The following is a 22,735-nucleotide window of genomic DNA, read 5'->3' as shown; positions in this document are numbered from 1 at the left end:
ATTGAAGTGAGTTCCGCTTTCGGAAGCGGGAAGCGGGAACTGGTAGTAAAGTAGGTTTATATATTCACTAACTAACTAGATCTGCCAGCTAAATGAATTTACCAGTAAGTTTAAAAAAAATTGCACCTCGTTTCACCATCGCTTGTGAAAAAATACTCATGAAATTGAAAAGTTTTCACTTATCGCGCTGTAATACGATTGCCTCTTCGACAGCAGGCGAACACGAACGAACTTCAATGCATCACCATCTATTTTGACGCTTGATTTCGATCTATTGACAATCGCACGGATAAGTCTAATAAACTTTGTCGGAAAGCATTTTCTAGCTATGTATTCCAGTTCGTTGTGTTCCACTAAATCATATGCTGCTCGATACAAATCTGCTTTGTCGATAATCGTTCTTTTCGAAACCCGTTTTGCCAACAAAAGATTCGGCCAAAAGACGCGCTCTAGACAATATCTCTTTGGTGGTAATATTACTATTCTTGATCCGGTTGTTCCCTGTCATGAATAATACATCCCTCGCGATCACTGTTGCATTAGAATTAATCATTTGTTCTGAAAAAAATCTCCCCGTATTACATGTGGTTTTCATCATTTCGAAACTAATCAGCCAAAAATATAGCTCTGAATACATTTTGATCAGCTATTTGTTTTAAAGAAATCGTTCAGTGCAAAAAGATAAATGGACATTTTCAAAAGAATGAGCAATTTTTGGTAACTATATATATATATATATATATATATATATATATATATATATATATATATATATATATATATATATATATATATATATATATATATATATATATATATATATATATATATATATATATATATATATATATATATATATATATTATCAATTTGAATTTGAATAAATACTGGCAAAAAATTATCCAACGATCTGATGCTAGTCTTAAGCACCCTCATAATCTATATCACACTTTTTGATTTCAATCTTTCTCTTTGTATACTACAGTGATTGTTAAAAGTACTCATTTAATTCGAAATGATACTGACGGTACTGACACTTTTTATACCACTCGGCAGTAATATTAATTTCAACACCTTTCTGTTGTTTTCTTATGTCATTTTCAACCAATTATGAGCTGATTCAAACTGGCTGAAAAACTGAATTAACAGTTCCCAGGTCCTAGGTATCATTCAAATACAACTATGAAATGAAAACCGCGAAAAAGCTATCGCAGACACGGGACTCAAACTCGTAGTTAGATCTTCTCCGGGGAAATCTGTTTGCCAATTAAACTACCCTGAAACACACGAAGGAATAGCCCAATTAAACAGAAGAACCGAGCATGTTCAGATGTGCTCGGGCACCACACTGTTCGATTGTAGTCATATCTCTATGGCTACCTTTATTACTAGTTTTGTATTAAAATGTTCAATAACAAAGCAAAGTCTCGAAGCGAGCAAAAAATGACAAAAGGAGCTGAGATAAATATGAGCGCCCATAGCCCCATAGCGGCACCTATGATTGATCCTAATAAAAGGTAGTTTCCATGTCTGAAACCTTATAATTAAGTCACCAGCCACATGAAGTCACATCGTCCACTAATTCGCTTCAGGCGTGTAACGGTGGGGTGCGCTTCTTTTCTCGACTCATTAAAAGAGTCACTTCGTTGACTGTATGATTGCCGTCGTTGTTCAATTTTCTGGTGAATACACGATACGCGATTGATAATAATCATGTAATCATGCATGTAGAGTATTATGACTTCCGGAAAGCTGATGTTAGTAGTTTCTCAGGAAATCTTCATAATTATTTTAGGGTGATGATATTCTAATGACGATAGCAGGTTTTTATCAGGCTCCTGAAAGTAAATTTAGTAAGAAATTTTTCCAAATACTAAGAAACGACAGCCATGTTGTGAAATTGTTCTAGAAAAATCGAACACGTAATAGAATACGTTATACAAATGCAATGCAGACATCGAACAACGGTTGGTAGACTTGTACAACGAAGTGCAAACACCTCATTCATATAACTTGACATTTGGCTAGGGAAGTAATATTTTGTGCAATAACACTCATTACGGGAGACTTTACATATTTTTTACGACTTCACAGGTCACAAAGGTCTACTTTCATAGTAGGTTGACCAAATATAAGTCGTACCACCTTTGACATTGTTTCCCTACTTGCACCCTGGCATGTAAGAAAGACTTTCTGTGATTTGCCCGTTCCTATTTTAATAACGTGCACGGCCATGCTTTCTTTTCCATTATTATTTCCTGCTTTGTTTTGCTAACATTCGTAAACAACTCCCGCGAGACGAAGCTGGGTTTCTTGCGTGAACACGCCACCCATCCAATGCAATCATACCCTTCTAACATAACACAGTCCTCCGCGCTATTCTCGATCCGGTGATTGTGGGGTGCTAACAGGTCCTGGACAGTAATGAGCCAAGCAGTAGCGACTGTTTGTAAGCGGCACTGTAACAAGCTGTGCTGTGGTGCGTGTCGTTAAATGCTGCTGAAATCTAGAAATCCAATTGTTGAGTCAGACTTTCATCAGTTCGGCTTTTTTGTGTTACCGTCCAATAGTCGAATTCCGTCGTGTTAATCTTTGCTTGGGTGATTTGTGAAAAGCTGTTTGTGTACAGCTCAGGTGACTAGTGTTTACTAAAATTTGATAGTAATTTGTGTTCCCAATATAATATAAGTTCCCCGCAGAATTAAGTATTATTTTTGTCAATGGAATTTGGGCGTGGAATGCAGCCTTCGATTATTCGAAACTAGTACAAAAAATTCTCTCGTGTATAACAGCATTCTCAACCATGCAATATTATTGCGAGGTTTTCAAAATATTTTCTTTTGATTGTTGCACAATAATATAAAAGATCAACTTAAATCAACAAGACCTACAAATTAAAATAGTTTATAGACCTTTTATGATGATTTTTGCGTTTTCGCATCGTCGCTTTAATGGCGGGTTGACTCTTAAAAAAACCTATTAGTAACCTATGGAACTATGAGACTGTAATTTTAAATAGAAGTTTATGAAAATCGGATAGTCGATCTCTGAAATAGAAAATTTTCAAAATGTTTATCCAATACTATTCGAACGAGAAATTAAATATCAGTATAGTCGAAGTCCATTCATCTAGTCACCAACCAAATAGGTTTACAAACTTGAACAGTGTTTTGAGTTCAATTTAAAAGAATTTTACATTGTTATGCATATTCTGAATGGAAATCATCATGGAACGCTGGACCGACGGCATCCTGTTGATTGTTCTGAAGCTCGATCAACCTTCTAAAGTCAAAGTCTTGGTATTACATTCCTTTTGTAGAATGTTGTCTTTCTGTTTCAACCGACTTCGCAGCTGATTCTTAGAGTACATAATAATCATCGATATGTGCAAGGACACCAACGGGGATCTTCGTACGAACGACTGTGAGGTGATCGAGAGGTGGCGGCAGTATTTCGACGAGCACCTCAATGGCGATGTGGCGGAATACGAAAGTTCCGGTGCGGTAACGAATTGGGAACGCGTGCGGAGGACGATAGACTGCCGGTTCCAGACTTTCAAGAAGTGGAGAGGAGGTGGTAAGCCGGTTGAAAAATAATAAGGCCGCTGGCGGCAACTACCAAGCGAGCTACTAAAACACGATGGTAATGCACTAGTGAAAACACTGCACTGGGTCGTTACCAAGATCTGGGAGGACGAGATATTACCCGTCGAAATGGATGGAAGCAATCGTGTGTCCCAGAAAAAGGGCGATAAGCTGGATTGCTGCAATTACCGCGCGATAACTCTGCTGAACGCCGCCTACAAGGTACTCTCCCAAATCTTATGCCGTCGACTTTCACCGATTGCAAACGAATTCGTGGGACAATATCAGGCAGGATTTATGGGCGAACGCGCTACCACGGACCAAGTGTTCGCCATCCGCCAGGTGTTGCAAAAGTGCCGCGAATACAATGTGCCCACACATCACTTATTCATTGATTTCAAATCAGCCTACGACACAATCGATCGAGAACAGCTATGGAAAATCATGCACGACTACGGATTCCCGAACAAACTGATACAATTGGTCTAGGCTACGATGGATCGAGTGATGTGCGTTGTTCGAGTATCGGGGATAAACTCGAGTCCCTTCGAAACTCGCAGAGGGCTACGGCAAGGTGATGGCCTTTCGTGTCTGCTATTCAACATAGCTTTGGAGGGTGTGATAAGAAGAGCGAGGATAGACACGAGTGGCACGATTTTCAGAAAGTCCGTCCAGCTACTTGGTTTCGCTGATGATATTGATATTATAGCACGCAACTTTGAGAAGATGGAAGATACGTACATCGGACTAGACATAAATGTGTCAAAGACAAAGTACATGAAAGGCAGGGGCTCGAGAGAAGATAATGTCAGCCACCCATTACGAGTTCTGATTGGTGGTGATGAAATCGAAATGGTCGACGAGTTCGTGTACTTGGGCTCACTGGTGACTGCCGATAATGACATCAGCAGAGATATTCAGAGACGCATATTGTCAGGAAATCGTGCTTACTTTGGACTGCACAGGACGCTTCGATCGAGCAAAATTCGTACGAAGTTAACTATCTACAAAACGCGGATTAGACCGGTTATCCTCTACGGGCACGAGTCCTGGACAATGCTTGCGGAGGATCAACGCGCACTAGGTGTTTTTGAACGGAAGGTGTTGCGAACCATCTTCGGCGGAGTGCGAATGGAAGACGGTACGTGGAGAAGGCGAATGATCCATGAACTGCACCAGTTGCTGGGAGGACCAACCCTCGTCCAAACGGCCAAGGTCGGGTGGTTACGGTGGGCCGGGCATGTTGTTAGAATGTCGGAGAACAACCCGGTTAAAATGATTCTCGATAATGATCCGACCGGTATAGGAAGAAGAGGCGCGCAGCGGGCAAGATGGATCGATCAAATTGAGGACGACCTGCGGACCCTTCGCAGCTACCGAGGCTGGCGGCGAACAGCCATGAACCGAGTTGAATGGAGACGCCTCCTGTATACAGCAGAGACCCGCGTGGTCTACGACTGAAAGAGTAAGAGTAAGAGTATGGTCGGGGCTCGACGCGTTTCCAAAAAATTGGAAAAGAATCGGGCTTCTTTTTTCGAGGCGGAAGTAATATGACCCCTTAAGTATATTTGAATGCCAAAGACGGGTAAAACATTTAGTGCATTTTTAAAATGCAAAAATCATTTAAAAAACAGCTGTTGCGGTAGAACGCAATATGTGAACAGCTCTCCGCACAAATACGCACTACAATGTAATGTTCATGACACTAATGAATAATGACGATTCAGTCGGTTTTAGTCACCGCCGGCGGTGATCGATGTTTCGCTTGTATAAGTTCTTTTGTACTCCATATCACAGAAAATTTCTTATCGTGAATTTTTAATGTTTAATAAATTTCTGTAGAATTGGATGACAGAACGGGTGGACATCTTTTTTGCAAGAGCCAGACAAAAATGTTTGAATGCAAAATCCGAATAAAAACATTTGTTTTGGTTAAGGTTTTATCTGATTTTTTTTCATAATTCTTTTTGTCCGGTTCTTGCAAAAAAATGTTTTTTAAAGATTTTTACATTTTGAAATCCGTGTTTGGGCTTAGCACTCAATTTTTGCCTTTCTGACATAGAAAGGCTATGAAATCACTGTGGAAACCGACTTTTGCATCGATTCTAGGGGGAGTGGAGCTTCCATTTTCCTCCTGCGAGGATTCAGGGGCAGTTTGTTCGCGGTTCGTCTCGTCATCCATTGCCGCATCGGTGGTATTGTTGTCGATTTCGATGCTAGTTGCTGTAAATGCGCCTTGTTGTACATTGTTTGCAGTTGCTGATTGGTTGGGTGGTAAGTTGTTAACTGCAGCTGGTGGACATTGTTCTATAGGGGATACGTTGGATGATTTCGTTGGAGGGGATGCTGAACTGTTGTTGGTGACTGTCACAGGTGTACTGGGGTTGCTTGGGGTTGGTGTGAAGGAAGCACCGTTGTCCTTTGGTGTAGTTGTCTCCTTGTCCAGTTTATCACATGGCTTACCGTAGTGAACTGCTTTTTGGAAATATCGACATGTGGCCATCTGATTGTCATAGGTAACAAGTGATTTGCACGAGATTCTTGTATCCTGACCGAATGTCACATAAGAAGGTATAGGCCTCCTCAAGCGCATGCGTAACAAACGTATGCTATTTAGAATACCGGGGAAAAAAATCTTCCACTTTTCTTTTTCGATAGAGAGAATCTCTCCGTATTGGGACATAGTTTTACGAATATAAGGATCGATGAAGCTTGAGGGAAGATCATGCACACGCACTTCTATAGCAATATCCTCCATATATACTGGAATGTTGTACTTGATATTTTCATGCTCCACATAGTGCACATTATTATTGTCTTTAGCGAATTGAATTGCATCCAGCTCTTTATAGAACTGGATGTAAACAACATTATTGTTCTTATTGCATTGAAGTAAATGCACACGTTTAATGTCAAGATGCATTTGCTCCTTAAGCAAACCAAATCAAGTTCTCGTATCGAAGGTCGAATTTTGCACTGCTTGAAGTCAACAATAATTGTATGCTTTCGTGTCGGCGGTAGCTTTTGTTCGTTTGGTTCACTCATTTTCAAGGTCTATTGTTCACTACACAATACTGTACTTGGTTTCTTCCGTCCCCAACGTAAGCGGTTTTGATTTATCGACTGACTTGGATGAGATGTGAAAGCGAATTGTGTGTTTGGTTGTTCAAAACTGTTTCTATTTACCGGTTATGATAGTTTATGTTCGAACAAACTTGTTTTTACTCAAGATTCAATGGATTTTTTTTTGAAAATGCTATAATAATATTTATGAAAGTATGAGTAACATGAGAAAGGCACCATCACATACTATGAAAATTAAAGTCGGCTTTTATCCGGGTTTTGCGTGTAAAAATACTTAAACGGATTTTCCAAACTAAGTTGCAGCTATCTGATATTTGCATTCAGCCGTTCATATCTGACAATCACCATCGTTTTATGCCCAGTTGATTAACCCCCTCGAACCTAGTACCATTTGCGTCTTTCACTATCTCTTCGCTATAATTTTGTAGATGCCATCTACAAAGTAATGAAGAATTTAGTGCACGAAACGACCGAAATTAGCTCTGCCCCTAATTCGTATTACTGTTTATGAATTAGTTGATTTTAACAACAAAATTTCCAAAATAACTATAAAATTAGTTAAAATTGAGAGTTTACTTTGCTGAAAAAAACTCTTATTTTTAGAGAATGTGTTTCGTTGGCGAATATCCTGGGCACAAACCAGCAATATTTCAATCCAACACGAAATTCTCACTGACAACTAATTTTGTTATTAAAATCAGAAAATTTGTTTCTATTTATCTATCACCATCATTACTGAAGGACAGCGCAAAGAAAAAAAAAATGAAATTGGTTTTATTAACAAGTTTTTTTTTAGCCAAAAACTCATGAGAAGTGTCAAAGCAAATCAATCCATTAAAAAGCTGAAATGGACAGTCTTGTTGAAACTGCTTGCAAATTGTTTAGATGTGTTCAGATGCATGTGTTACGATATATCCATATATAAATTTCTAAACCGATATGTAAAAATGACGTAAACTGTTAGTGAAAAGTTTATTTATTCAGAATTTGTGCGCATTTGAAGCGATTTTGCGTAATAATGTTTTTACGCGGAACAGTGAAGTGAGTTTCGAATGTTGCTCTCTAATTGTGCATGTCAAATTATGTTTTTTGTATCTTCCAACATTCCAGGCTACGCCGTCCGGTGTACTACTTGTATTCGGTTTTTGTGTTCCGAGTGCTCAAAGTTTTCAGTGAGAGAGTCGATTTCGCGAAGTCGAATGAAGAAAACAGCGATTTAGGAGAAAAATTTTAAAAAAGAAATTTTTGTTTCGTTTATGTCTTTTTCTCCAATACAACATCGTATTTATACAATATAGAAAAAGACAACTGCGACTGAAATTTTTTTCGTTAGTGGTGTGCCATCTAGTGGCTAGTAGTCATTACGGTGTTAACATTTTCTCGGTGACAGAGCGCCATATAGCTGCAAATTGCAGAAGCCAATTCAACCAGTCATGTTGGTTGAGAACAATGTTTTATTTCTCTAATTCAACTAAAAAATTAGTTGAATGGATATGAAGTGTGCCTTAGCTAAGAAATGACAGCACGTTTAATCGGTGAATTCAACTAAAAAATAGCCATTTCAGTAAATATTTTATTATTATTAAGGGAATTAGAATTAAAAAATCTAAATTAGCAAAAGTAAGATTTTTTTAGTTGTCTCAAAAAATAACTAACTAAAATCAGAAAATCAACTAATTTTTTCACCAAAATGCTGATTTCGGTCTTTCCGTGTGGCATAGCATTTGAAAACAATTGTTATGATGGAGATGAAACATACAACCTCCTCATCTTTTGTATCAACAGATTACAATGATTCAACAGATAACTCTTATAAGTGATTGTTTCTCGTCTATAGCGAAACTGTTCATTCTTTGTTACAGATCAAAATCCTTGACATGTTATACATCTTTTTTTACATGTCATACGTCGGTCATAGCCATCATTTTACTCATAGTAATGAAAATGAAATTATTCAAAATTTTTAGTTAGATGTGACACAGATGTATTTCTATTATGTTTTTTTTCCATTTTTTATAATAGGTATAGAATACGCTCAATCTAACAAATATATGGAATAGCATGTCAGTTTTATTTGTATTCATGTCATCCATTTATGTCCCTGACATTATCCACCCTTCTTTTTTGAAATATGGATTTAAATAACGAACGCGCGATTGACAATTTTGAACGATTATGACGAGGCACCGAAACAGTTGTGTCATAAATATAATATTTCTACAAGAAAATTGACGAAAACGCATGGTAAAGTTCTGGTGCTGGTGCCATAAACCAGACGAGATATTAAGGACACCCGCTATTAAAAAAAAAGTGTAAAGATGAGCTACCTCCTATAGGATTTTAAAAAACCTCTTATTTTATAAGTCTGACAAGTTGAAAATCACTCAAGCTCACATCGTATATACTAGAAGTACTAGAAATTGGTCAAAAACCTCCAAAACGGAACTCACTTTTCTCCAAAATGACTTAACCGATTTTATTGGACGTAGATTCATTGGAAAGGTCTTACGGTTTTCTAAGTTTTCTAATTTCTATGTTTTGCCCATTTGAATTCAAATTCCAGAATTACAGCGTGATGAGTGCTTTAAATTTCAGGTCGTCGAATAGAGCGACTATGTAAATTCCGACTTCGGCCAAACTGGTTTCGGAAGTACCGTAAAAAGGAATCAAAATCTTCCAAACGGAGCTCACTGACTTTTCTTCTATATGGCTCAATCGATTTTCACAAACAACAGGTCCAAATAAAAGGAACCGGAACTACAGGAAAAAGTGTGTTTAAAATATTAAATCGTCATTAAGATCGATGTTGCTAAAAACAAAAAAAAATTTTTTCTCGAAACTCAAAATCGAAATATTTTTTGGCTACACTAGTTTACGCCCGAACAAATTTCCCTGTTTCTTTTCGTATAATGGACAATGTTCGCGGTAATCGTTGCTCACATAAACTGAGATGTTTGTGATGCAATTAAATTTGTTAATGTAATAGGATCTTCACCTGTTTCAATACTATACAGTCCCAACAATGCATCCAGTGACTAATTTCTTTTCTTATATTCAAAAAAAGACATTTCGCTGCGATTTCACAGTGGCAGGGAGAGTTTGGGAAACACACTGCTATAGAATCCTTTAAGATTTGTAAGATGGAGTGTATAATGCTAATAAATAACTAAACAAATTCTCCATGGAAACGGTCGTGCTACCACAGATGGGCACACAACACAACGTATATTTGTAGGCATGTATACATTTTGCTTTTGTAATCAATCCGATATGGTCAACCATTCTCATCCGAAATATCATTCAAGTGAGTTTTAACCACACTCCCCTTGGATTCCGTTTGGCCTTAAGGTGTTGTAATGTGAGTAGTTTCGCAAACGATACCGAACAAGAGATGACAGCTGCCCAAAGCAACGTAGTCTAGTATGCATATAGAGCAGTTTATTTATTGCATTGTTGTCTATTCACTCAGGTGGGCTTCCTGAAGGCAAACATAATGAATGACACATCTAAAATAAAAATGAGGTTGATGATTTAAGCCAACCATCGTTCCAGTTTAGTATCATCACTTGATAGGTGGAAGATTGCCCAGGTGTCTTATTTAAATTACCTTGCGGTTCAATTGTGTTCCGAAATCAACAGTTCGATCATCTCTTCTTTGAAATCATTCTGTTTGCACGAACTGAACTATTTTCTATTGTCAATGTTTGGTACAATACGGCAACATTTAGATTTCTACTCTCTTAGCATCCGAGAAAGTCGCAATATAACCTTGTTTGCGGAGTGGTGTTAGCATAAACACCCTGAAACCGGTCTACTTGCGGGTGGATAAACGTTTTATTAGTCTGTCCTGATTGCCAAAAGATGAAAGAGATAACGTCAAAGTGGACGGTTGTAGGCTAATTCTCCTACTGAACATGGCCTATGTGGTATAACCTAAAAGACGACAGGTCGTTACGCCTGGCTAGTGCCTTCTGTGTACGTTGTCGGGTAATTTTAAATAAACACAAATCATCAAATTATTTCTGACGCCAGGAAGACCATTACGAAAAACATGCAAGAAATGATTCATTCGTGGGTGGAATTCACTGTAATTTGAGAACACGATGTAATGACCTTTCTGTTTGATTGTTTTGTTGATGAGGGTAATAAACTTATAGTTTGCGGTAACGACTGAAAAAAAAACCTTGATTTCAGCGTAAGAAAAATATTGAATCCAGAACTACTCCGATATGCCTATATTTCCGTTTCATGCATTCCGGTTACGGTCCTTCAAAACAAATAACCCCTTTCTTTTGATATTACAGATAAATCACGCAAAGGACACATGTTCTACGAAACTAACGATGTTATTGAAGATGATATAGAGAGTTCCAGTAAAAGAAAAGGTAATAACGAAGCAGTTGGAATAACAGTTTTTATTATTCAATATGATTTTTTTTAGATTTAATCGTTGGTGGACGGAATGACGAGAGTTACGAAATATCAAGTTCCGTCGCGATCTGCTCGCCACTTTGCCGACTCCGCCCAGTGCTGTTCGTGCCGGTTTTATTACTTTTCACTGCATTGTTGCCGACAGTATGACGCTTATAATGAATAGGTTACGATTTGGGTTGCTAACATGTAAGTAGTTGTTCTAATAATCGAACAAGTTGAGTGGATGAGATTGCTTGAACGTTTAGCTAAAATATGAATTTACAACCAGTGTGAATGCAAAACATTAATGGAATATGTAAATAGTTAATAATATCAAGCGAAGAAAACTCTTAAAACAAAAGCAAAAATGAAACATATCGTTAGGTAATTGGGACGTTAAAACACAAACATTAGGAGGTAAATTATTCTATAATGATGTTGTATAATACGAGGGTACTATTCATAGCAGAGGGCCAAAAATGCTCGTGCTGTTTAAGACTAACAAAAGCTATCAAATATGTAAAACAATTGCCATTGCCGTGTTTTAAAATGGTATAGAAGCTTCCATATGATACAAACCAGGAACGGCTTGTGAATGTAAATGTTATCATTACCGCATATGATCTTGGAGATATAAGAGACCAGAGAAATAATAAACTGTAGTTTTATTTACACGAAAAGAAGCCTTCCATGTATTCGGAAATTCTGGGATGGGAGGTCACGCAAAATAATGTCTTCTTAAATAACATTTGCTTAGAGTCTAAATAATATCTCATTTGCCTGAATGTTTTGGTATGGACAAAAATGATTGATTTAAAGGTATGAAGTGCAACATTTTTAAAACCATTTTTTTAATGCATTGAATTTGGGATTATTGAGGGTTCAAGTAATTCGACGAATTTTACAGGGAAAATATTCTTGAGAAACATTTCTCACTAACTGCTTATATACGCCCTTATTCTGAATAACGACGTATTGATTTTTCGATCGAATGTGGTTCGATCGAATCATAGCTACCTTTGATTTTGCTAGCGTTATGGGGAATACAAATGAAATACGAGGAAAAAAAAAACGATACGACGTTATTCAGAATAAGGGCGATAATGTACCATAGCCATATCGAGATTGCTAAATGTCTTTGTGTGTAGCGCAAATAAGGACCGATTTTCACAAACTTAGAAACTCATTTGGAATGTGAGAACTTCAAAATTGATAAAAGTTAACAAAAATTAAAATAAATTCTAATTGTTTGTAGAACCCATTAGTTGGCGACTAAATAAATTCAATTCAGTTATACCGGTTCTAGGGACTGAGGTTTACTACGAGAAAGATAGAACCTTTTATCTTTCTCCGGACACTACCAGTCTAGATGCAGTGTGCAATCCGACGGAAAAAATTAACCAATAATAGATCCACTGGCTTCCTGTTTCCATATCGCAACAGGCGACAATTGCAGGAGTCTCTTTTTCACTTCAGTTATCAGATTTCTTCAACTTTTCACATCTGATTATTCTATTTTACTAAATTATCTCTTCAATCACCTTCATTCAACTTATTCATTTGCGGCTAGCTTCTGGAAAATTGAAATTATTGAAATATGAGTTAAAATTAAAATATTAAGATTTAAACTGGGTGTTCAGTCACAAGTGGTGGCTTTTCAGCTCTATTATATACATGATATGGCTATTACCATGAAGACATCATTTGATTCTTCAATTCTGTGATTTTTGTGTAGGGAAAATTCTAAACCTACTTATATTGTGTAATGGGGAAAAGGAACTTATATACTAACTTACTAATTAATACAGAGAGCGAATCGATTCAATTGAAGATTGCATCGATTTTTGTCGGAATTTGCTTATAATATTATGTGACATTACATCTAATGGTTCTATATTTGTGAGTCTGTGTAACTCATTTATAATAAACCAGGAAGGACGCTTCAAAATCATTTTCAGAATTTTATTCTGAATCCTTTGAAGCGTGTTCTTCCTGGTGGAACAACAACTTGACCAAATTGGTATTGCATAAAGCATGGCTGGTCTGAAAATTTGTTTATAAATTAACAATTTGTTTTTTAGACAGAGCTTGTAATTTCTGTTTATAAGAGGATATAAACATTTAATATATTTATTACACTTTGCCTGGATTCCTTCAATGTAATCCTTGAAGTGAGTTTTTTGTCATACGTTAAACCTAAGTATTTAGCTTGATCAGACCATGTCAATTCCAAAGCATTCATTTTGAGAATGTGATTATTGTTGGGTTTAAGAAAAGAAGCTCTTGGCTTATGAGGGAAGATAATTAATTACGTTTTCGCTGCATTTGATTGTAGATTCTTTGTAGGCGACTGCAGATCACTCTTAGATTTCTACCTGTGGCTAACAGACTTGTGTCGTCACAGAATAGCGATTTCTGACAACCAACGGGAAGATTTGGAAGATCAGAAGTGAAAATATTATACAAGATTGGAGCTACGCTCGAACCCTGCGGAACACCGGCTCGTACGGGTAGCAATTCAGATTTACAATTCTGATAGCTAACCTGAAGAGTACGATCAATTAAATAATTTTGAATCATTTTGATCAAATAAATAGGAAACTGGAACCTTTGTGCCAAACAATGTCGAATGCTGTTTCTATATCTAGAAGAGCAACTCCAGTGGATAACTCAGAAGATTTATTTGCTTTTATCATGTTCGTTACTCTTACAAGTTGATGAGTAGTTGAATGTTCATGACGAAATCCAAACTGCTTCGGTAAAAAAAATGAATTCTCATTTATATGAGACACCATTCTCAACAAGATATTTTTTTCAAAAAGTTCACTGATAGAAGAAAGTAAACTAATTGGTCGATAACTCTATGTTACTGCTGAGTTATTATCAGGTTTCAGGATGGAACTTACTTTAACGTTTTCCATCTTTTAGGGAAGTAAGCTAGTGAAAAACACTTGTTGAAAATTTTAACCAAGAGTCTCAAGGCAACATCGGGAAGATTTTTAATAAGAATATTAAAAATTCCATCATTGCTAGGAGTCTTCATGTTTTTAAGTTTCCTAATGATTGACTTAATTTCATCATAATGTCATTTGATATTAACACTTGAGTTGAAATATGATCATATTTCAATGAGACTTCATTTTCAATAGGACTCACAACGTTCAAATTAAAATTGTGGACACTCTCGAACTGCTGAGCAAGTTTTTGAGCTTTTTCGCCATTTGCAAGAAGTATTTGATTTCCTTCCTTGAGAGCAGGAATTGGTTTCTGAGGTTTCTTAAGAACCTTAGAAAGTTTCCAGAAAGGTTTAGAATAAGATAAAAATAAGATTAAATCTATGTTTAATTTCTTTTTGTAAATCTTTTACTATGTTTTTCATAGTATTATCACGAGAACGTTGATATAGTCGTCGACGAACATTCTTCAACCGAATGAGGAGTTGAAGATTGTCATCGATAATAGGAGAATTTAATTTAGTTTGAGCTTTGGGAACTGAGAGATTTCTAGCTTCGATAATGTAATAATTCAAATTATCTATTGCTGTGTCGATGTCCGCAGATCTTTATAAAATAATTTCATGATCTACATGATTTTCAATGTGAGATCTGTATTCAAACCAATTGGCTCTATGATAGTTGAATATAGAACTAATTGGATTAATTATAGCTTCGTTGGAAAGTCTGAATGTTACAGGAAGATGATCTAAGTCAGAGTCAGCATATGTAATCGGTTCACTACAAATGTGACTTTGATCTGTTAGAAGCAGATCAATTGTAGACGGGTTTTTCACGGAAGAGAAACAAGTCTGATTACTGGGATAAAGAACTGTAAAGTAACCAGCAGAAAGTTGTTTATGAAGTATTTTACTATTACTGTAATTTTGCCTACAATTCCACTGGAGGTGCTTTGCATTTAACTGCCCTATTACAAAAAATTCCGGTTGATATCTTGCGAGTTTTTGCAAATAGCCTTTAATAAAAATTTAATTGTTCACAGGTGCATTGGAATGACAAATATGCTCCAACGAATGGTTTCAGTTTCGGTTCCCAAGCTTTCAAAAACCTTAGTATTGAAAGAAGGAAAAATTCGATGTTTAATTTGCCGTTGGAAAAAATGGCAACTCCACCACCCAATTCAGTAAATCTGTCAAATCAATGAACCACATAATGTGGATTGCTTTTCAATTTTACATTGCTTTTCAATTTTACATTTTTTACTTCATATACTTGTTTCTCTCATTTCTATACTTCGTTTTGTTCTTTCTGTACTTGTTCCTTTTATTTCTGCACCTGTAACTGTCCCTGTGAATTTCTCACAGCTCAAAAACTAATTTGGATGAAAATTATTTCGAATACTCTTAAATTAGAATAATCGAACGACCCTCATGATTGCTCGAGATTAATGAAGTAGAATGGTAGAGTGTTGTGGAAAAATGAATCATCCACAGATAAAAATATTTTGTGAATTTACATTTATTTCCATGCACATATTTGGAGCAGGTAATTGAATGGAATGTTACATTACCAAACTAAGCGATTTGTACAGCCTTGTTCGATGAAAAGTAAATGCATTTCAATGTAATTTTACATCAATCATGGTTTTTAATCAGATTTTCGTTCCAACTGATGTCTGTTTAATAGTACGATTGGTTTACATGTCGTGTAAGTTTCATCTTTTCTTTCTGTGTCTGACAATTGTTTTTGGTTCGATCTCAACATTTTTCCCCAATTCAGGTACACACGTACACTTCGCACCACTTTAAAGTGGTTTTTCCTGCTCTTAAAAGTCCCAAATGATTCAAGCAAAATACATCCAAAATCTGATTGACGGTTCATGAGAAAGAGAGTGAATCATTCGAATAGGTAAAACATGTCGATAAGTTCCCAAATCTCGGTTCAATCGATGTAACACAGAAAGAAAATATGAAACTTACACGACATGAAAACCAGTAGTACTATTAAACAGACATCAGTTGAAACGAAAATCTGATTTAAAACCATGATTGATGTAAAATTACATTGAAATGCATTTACTTTTTCATTGAACAAGGCTGTATATTTACAAATCGCTTAGTTTTGTAATGTAACTTTCCATTCAATTACCTGCTCCAAATATGTGCATGAAAATAAATGTAAATTCACAAAATATTTTTATCTGTGAAGTTAAAAACAGAAATCAAACGGGATGGTTCCAGTACATTGGACGAAACTGTTCATAGTTACTCAAATACAAATAATTTGAAATTTCGGAATACTCTGGGTTGATATAATTCGAATCGCGTTTGGGCCAATTGAAGACGTTTGGACTCAAAAAATTAATCGAACTTGCAATTTGAAGCAATTGACGAAATTTGGAATTCGTTTCGAGAAAAAAATTACACAAAATCCCGTCCAAAATATCCTTCAAAGGTATAGCAGGGGAAATGCTTATGAAAAATTTAAGCCGAAAAAAACAGAAAACATCCTTCTAATTCGAATGGAATCGTTCCGAAAAGTAGAGAGCCGAACAGTTTTGGTGTTTGAGTTAATGGTCTTAATTTGAAGTGGCAGCTGAGGTGTGCTGATCCTGTTGTCTCAGTGCATTGTGAAAGCAATAATTATATCTATCAAGAAGATACAACACTTACTTTTCTTATAGTTGTTCTATAATTTGACTTGACGACATTGAACCAAAATTTATATATTGGAAAATGGAAACCTGTATGCTGTTCATTTGGCGCCCTTACTAAATTGAACACGTGATTAGAAATAAAGAAACACGTGAATGAAGTAGGCTTAGTGAAATTTTTGCACAAATCAGCTCGTTTGGCGCCAAACGGTTTTATTAATAATCTAGTATTCATATTTTGCTCTCCAGTGGGCAGCAGCACTACATAACTCGATACGCGCCAAACAATCATTGGAGATCTAGCATGCATTGAATGAAAAATTTCCAGTTCTAAACGAATCAATTTTCTAGTTTTGCTCTACTTTCCCGAAGGATTTTCCTTATGTACTGTAGCCTAAAACCTCCGCATTAACGTCACTTCTCGAACAAAAAAAATCATTTGAAGATCGGCCCACGCATACCAGAGAACATTAGCAACACACACTTTGTTCGCTATTATTTTATATATATATATAGATGTCACTACAATGAATCTCCTATTTTGTCTAAACCCTATTCACTCGTTTATTTTGTAGCAGGCATTTAAAAAAAATGGGGGAGTTTTTATTCGTTACGTGATAGTACTCCAAAATTTCCTTCAGTTTCCACGAATAAGAACTGTGAACCAAGACTTTTCGGGACTTCAGTATCGGATATTAGTGAAACGTTCATTCGGGAAGCCTGTTAGTTTAGTAATGCATCCGAGCATCTGGAAACCGGAACATACTAAGTCACGCGAATACTATCATCACTAGAATTTTTACTAACAAATATCCTTTTCCCGTGACACTTGTTCAGTGTGCAGTCGTATATACGGCCTCTAGTAACAACAAGTGTTGGTCTAATATCCCTTCCCATTCCTTAGACGATCTACGTTCGAGCCTAGCCGGCGCCGGTACTGATCAATGAAATTTAACAATATCAAAGTGGTACTCACCCTGATTTCTCAGAGATGGTTCCATCGATTTTTACAAACTAAGATTCAAACAAATGATCTTGTAGTTGCATGGTGACTGTCGAATTTCATCCGGATAAGACTTCTGGTTTTGAAGAGTGATGAATGCAAAAAAAAAATTAAGGCACCGTATAAGTGGCTGTTAAATTTTATTCGAATTCGAATTTTGTTTCTGGATTTATATGAGGATTAGTGCTTCAAACCTTTGTATGTAGTTTTATTAGTTGGTGTCCATGATAATTTTTTTTCATCACCTTTCTCGGGATCCAATTTCGGAAATATCGGCCGTAATGGTCAAATTTCTAAAATAGAAATATGCGAAAGGCATAATATTAATAAGCTAGCGTGTTTTAAATCTATTTCTTATTAATAAGCTAGCGTGTTTTAAATCTATTTCTCCAAAGAGTGATATAACGATATTATCTGTCTCTTTCTCAAGACTCATTCAATGTAGTAGTCGATAAATTAGCTTTAGTTAATTTATATACTCAAAAAAGACGACGTAGAAAAAGGTGGGTGGGTAATGTCAGAGACGTAACCGGATTGACGTGAATACGAATAACATTGGCTCGTTGAAAAAACAAACTGTGCACTTATAAAGCATGATATCAAATAAAAGACATAATAATAATAAGTCCACTACCAACTTTGATTAAACACAATGAAATTATAGAAAACAATAGGAATAATTCTGGGCTAGCTTGTAGAATTTTTACGGTCGTTGTTCTTTTTACGGTGCATTTTGCTTCTATGCAAACAACCAGCAGTCGGATGATGCAATCGCGCTTGTTTGAAGCGAGACTCGCACTGCAAGCGTCCCGCAGCAGAACTATTTGATTTAATTCTGAAGCAATTATTGTGAAGGGATTTTCTTTTACGTGATTTCAAAGCAAAATCTTGATATTACATGATATACATGATATGATGAATTTATTAGATTAAGAATACTTCGCGAATAATGGAAACCAACGATCATCTCATTCGAACCAATTCGAGGAGTAAAGTAAATCAACGAATGACAAACGAATGTATAAAACATGCACGATGTATACCAGCAACGAAGAATGTATTAGTAGATTCTCCACGATTATTGCTTATTCATTTTCACTCTTCTCTTTTTGTGTGGTGAATGGTTCAACGTTATTCGAGACGGGTGTGATTCTTATATTACTCACTATTCGCGCTGAAGATGGATGAATGAATTAGTAACACGAAGAATATGTGCAACATTGACGGAATCATTGCATTACTAGTACTATAATTCTACTGACGCTACGAGCCCTTTCAAGTCGGGACTCCAACGTACGAAAACTGGCTTGTAAGACCAACGTCCAATGCATTGAACTTTCCAAGCCGTTTGCAGTTTTTTCACTAATGGGCTGTCCTAGCAAATGGCAACTTACTGAATTTTGATGTTGATTATTTCATTTCGGATTTGCATATTTCAACGAATGAAACTATCATAATTCAACACGTAATTCATTTCTGGCTTTCAGGAGGGCCAAATTGTGAAATTTTCTCCGTTATTGAACACTGTTTAATGCATTCTATTCGAACGCAAAGCAGTTTTATTTTCACTCGGTTGGTGCAAAGTTCGCACTGCAAATGGTGCACTAATATGTTTATTCTCAATTCCGACTTGGATATTTAAACAGATAGGTAATTCTAATAGTTAAAAATTGAAAGGACTGATTTGTATAATTTTCATAGTCGCTGTTCACTTTTCGGTGTGTCCAATACAAACGACCATTGATTCTGAACCTGAAACTTTATTCAGACAGTGAATTCTTGATACTGGAACTGGAACTGTGCTGTGCACCTGAATCAACCGAAATGATGCACTTGGCTTACTTTCTGCTAAGTCAACTGCACAGGCTAGAACGAATGTGACCCTTTTATACCTACCTAGTAGATAATGTAGGTTACTACCTCAAAACCGTCATCGCAGGTACGAGAAAGTCAAACATGAATCATGAGGTTTTCTCTTTTATACTCGCTGATATCATACATTTTAGAAAACTTTAGTTTTGAAATATTTGTGGATATGTCATACAGCTGGAAAGTTTATCATACAATGCTGATCATATTTTCGATGGTATGTAGCAAAAATACGTTAGATACAACAAGAGATATTCTCGTTCAAAAACTTCTCACTCTCCTCGAAGGTAAATTTTGAAAAGTCGCCCATAGTGAAGTAAGACGAATTCACGTCCAAAAACCTGTTTTAATCCACCTAGTGGTGTAATGATGCCTTTCTCATGTATAATATTGTGGTATTCTATTCAAAATTTTTCTCTTCGATTTTTGAAAGAAACCAAGAGATTGTTTGTGCATCAACTAGTATAACATACAGAATAAAACAGTGCTTTGCTCGTGTAGGTCATCCTTCAGAAAACGAAGTGGGTTCACTTTTAAATGCACTTCGACACCGGAACCCGAGAACCGGTATAATCGAAGTCGGTTCGTACGGCCAAAAACTAACATGACGTACAAGCTCTACTAGTTTTTATTAAAATTTTGACGATTTTATACAATTTTGCCATCGCACTCTGAATGACGATTTAAATACTTGTTGTATCCAAAAATATGCAGTAATTTTTGGTAGGACCATAAGACCTTTCGTTTGACCCTAAGCTTGGGAATAACTGTTTCGAGTCCAGTTTAGACTTCCGTCGGGAATACACAAAAATCACGATGAGTGCTATTTGCGTGCTTCGAGGCCGTGTTCCTTTTCACACACCCTAAAAGATCAATGATCTGAGTGGCGGTTAAAAACATTAAAAAGCCGGTATCGTTGGTCAAGAAGTGGGTTCAACGATATAAAGAAATAAAAACAGTCGATGACCTTCCAAATTGTGGTTCGGCTTTATTTTTGCGCAATCCAGAGCGAAATTGAAACAAAAAGATCTCGAGTTATTACACGATACCATTTGGGAATCTGTGCGCAAACAATGTAAAAACGTGACCTGGATCATGCGAGAAGATTATGATCCCAAATACCAGAGCTGCGTCAAAATGCATTTTGACGCTTGATTGGCTTCCGCTATCGCCTGATGCAAATCCTATCGAAAACGTCTGGGCCTACAACAAGTAGAAGCTTTGAGGAAAACGTGTTTACACTTTGAGATGCCATGCGCTACCTCAGAATGTATTCGATGTATGTAGAAGCCAAAAACTATCATTAAATAAACTATTTCATAATTATGCACCACACGCTCTTACTTAATATATTGTAACAGATACATGTGCCACGTAATCCGCCTAAAACTAACCCTTCTTCAATGTCATTCGATAGTGACGTTGATTAATACCACTGGCAGATGCGTTTTTACGTACAAAATGAATATATAGCGAAACGAAATAACTCAAAAGAAGTTTAATTTTTCCTGTTCCGAGCGATGGTATGAAAACCACAATATTTACCACACGGAATCATTTGAAGACTTCGATTTTGATTAGAGTTTAAAATGGTTTTAAGACTGATTCACCGAAAACAACCAATTTCATGATAGCTATTACCAATGCCACTATTAATCAGTAATACAATTATTTTTTATATTATTTTTAATGTTTTTATAACATGCCAAATTTTGTCTTAACTGTTGGGTACGTAATTGCATTGTAACTTACCAAAATAGAATAACTACTGCAAAAATAACACAACACTCTAATTTTATTTGTGTTCATCAGAAAATTTAATGGTTCTAAAAAATTCTGCTCTGGGTTATTGCATTTCTTTCTTTTGTAGTTGAATGTAATTTGCAGTAAGGATGATTGTTTTTGTTTTTATTGGGAGAAGATTTTGAAGTCGTGAATAAAATCTGTGACATTCTTAGTATCAAATCATCTTTCAAAAACGACATGACATACATACAAAATTATTGTTGTTCGTAAAACTGGTCTTAAAACCTTCTTGAATTTTAAATCATTTCGAAATATACATTACATAATTTATGCTGATTTATAATGCATAAATGCATAATGCTTTATTTGGCTTCATAATGCTTATGAAGAATGGTCCATTCTTTCACTCGAATGGAATATAATCTTAAAGTGGTGTGTAGTAGGATTTAATGGAGCTTCGAGTGTCAATACTAAATTCATGAGGTAACATTGATGACTGCTACAAGTATTTATCAAAACTGAAAAAGTTGTTTGAGATATGTTCTGCTTCCATTTATCCACATTTGTTTTACATAAAAAAGAAATTCTTTCTAATCAATTTGAAAAAGTTTTCTTTTTGTCAAACGACATTCAATCTAATGAAATTATAAACAATATTGAGTGCTGTAACTGGAATAACTTCTATAAATTATCATAAATAAAAAATTTGGAATCAAGTTGAAATTATTTCACATTAGGAGATTTTCCCTCTCGGATATACAACAAACCAAATTGAATCTTGATTAGCCATAAATTATAATGATGATTACACGATGGGTTGATTGATAAAATGGTTATTTAAGGTTCAGTATCACTACACGTGCATTTAAAATTTGATGTTTATACATCCTTTATAACAATAAAATAAGTTGGTATTGAATAGGAACAAATTATTCATTAGTGCTAATTGTATTTACAAATATGAATATTTTCTTTATCATATTTTCAAACTTTAACAAATACGAGAACATTTTTTTATTCGGCCTTCTGTGGAAGTCTGCTAGGAATTATATTAGATGCAACGATTCTGTATACGTCTGTACATCTCATTTATATAAAACATGGAAGGCCGCTTTAAGAGAACTTTAACAATTTTATTCTGAATCTTTTGAAGCGTTTTATTTCTAGTAATATGATCTGTTTTCATGTGATCTCTGAAAGCAAAATTTTTATCAAACGTTGGACCAAAATATTTTGCTTCGTTAGACCATATTAAAGCTATTGCCTTATGCTGAATTGTGTTTTGCCACATTTTATAAAAAAGAAGTATCTATAATTATCTTAGTAACAAAATCTTGAACTGAATTCATTTTCGAACCACCTTTTCGTTTATTGTAAAAAATCCACCTTTTCGTTCGTAAATGGAGATTCCAGTGTGCACACAGTGCAA

At 35.8% G+C, this 22,735-nt stretch overlaps 1 protein-coding gene across 5 annotated transcripts in view; it reads left to right on the top strand.

Annotated features, from left to right (window-relative positions):
* Positions 1-11,738, top strand: part of LOC131433102 (lachesin-like) — a 97,299-nt gene extending 85,561 nt beyond the window's left edge. For all 5 annotated transcript variants that reach the window (XM_058599919.1, XM_058599918.1, XM_058599916.1 and 2 more), the window contains exons 10-11: positions 10,973-11,053; positions 11,110-11,738. In XM_058599919.1, the coding sequence (XP_058455902.1) occupies positions 10,973-11,053; positions 11,110-11,249 (221 nt within the window). In that variant the 3' untranslated portion in view covers positions 11,250-11,738. The remainder of the gene's footprint in view (positions 1-10,972; positions 11,054-11,109) is intronic.
* The last annotated feature ends 10,997 nt before the right edge of the window (positions 11,739-22,735 follow it).

This window comes from Malaya genurostris, chromosome 2, assembly GCF_030247185.1.
Source record: "Malaya genurostris strain Urasoe2022 chromosome 2, Malgen_1.1, whole genome shotgun sequence".
Lineage (NCBI taxonomy): Eukaryota > Metazoa > Arthropoda > Insecta > Diptera > Culicidae > Malaya > Malaya genurostris.
Note: the sequence above shows the minus strand (reverse complement) of the source record. Positions and strands in the feature narration are given on the sequence as shown.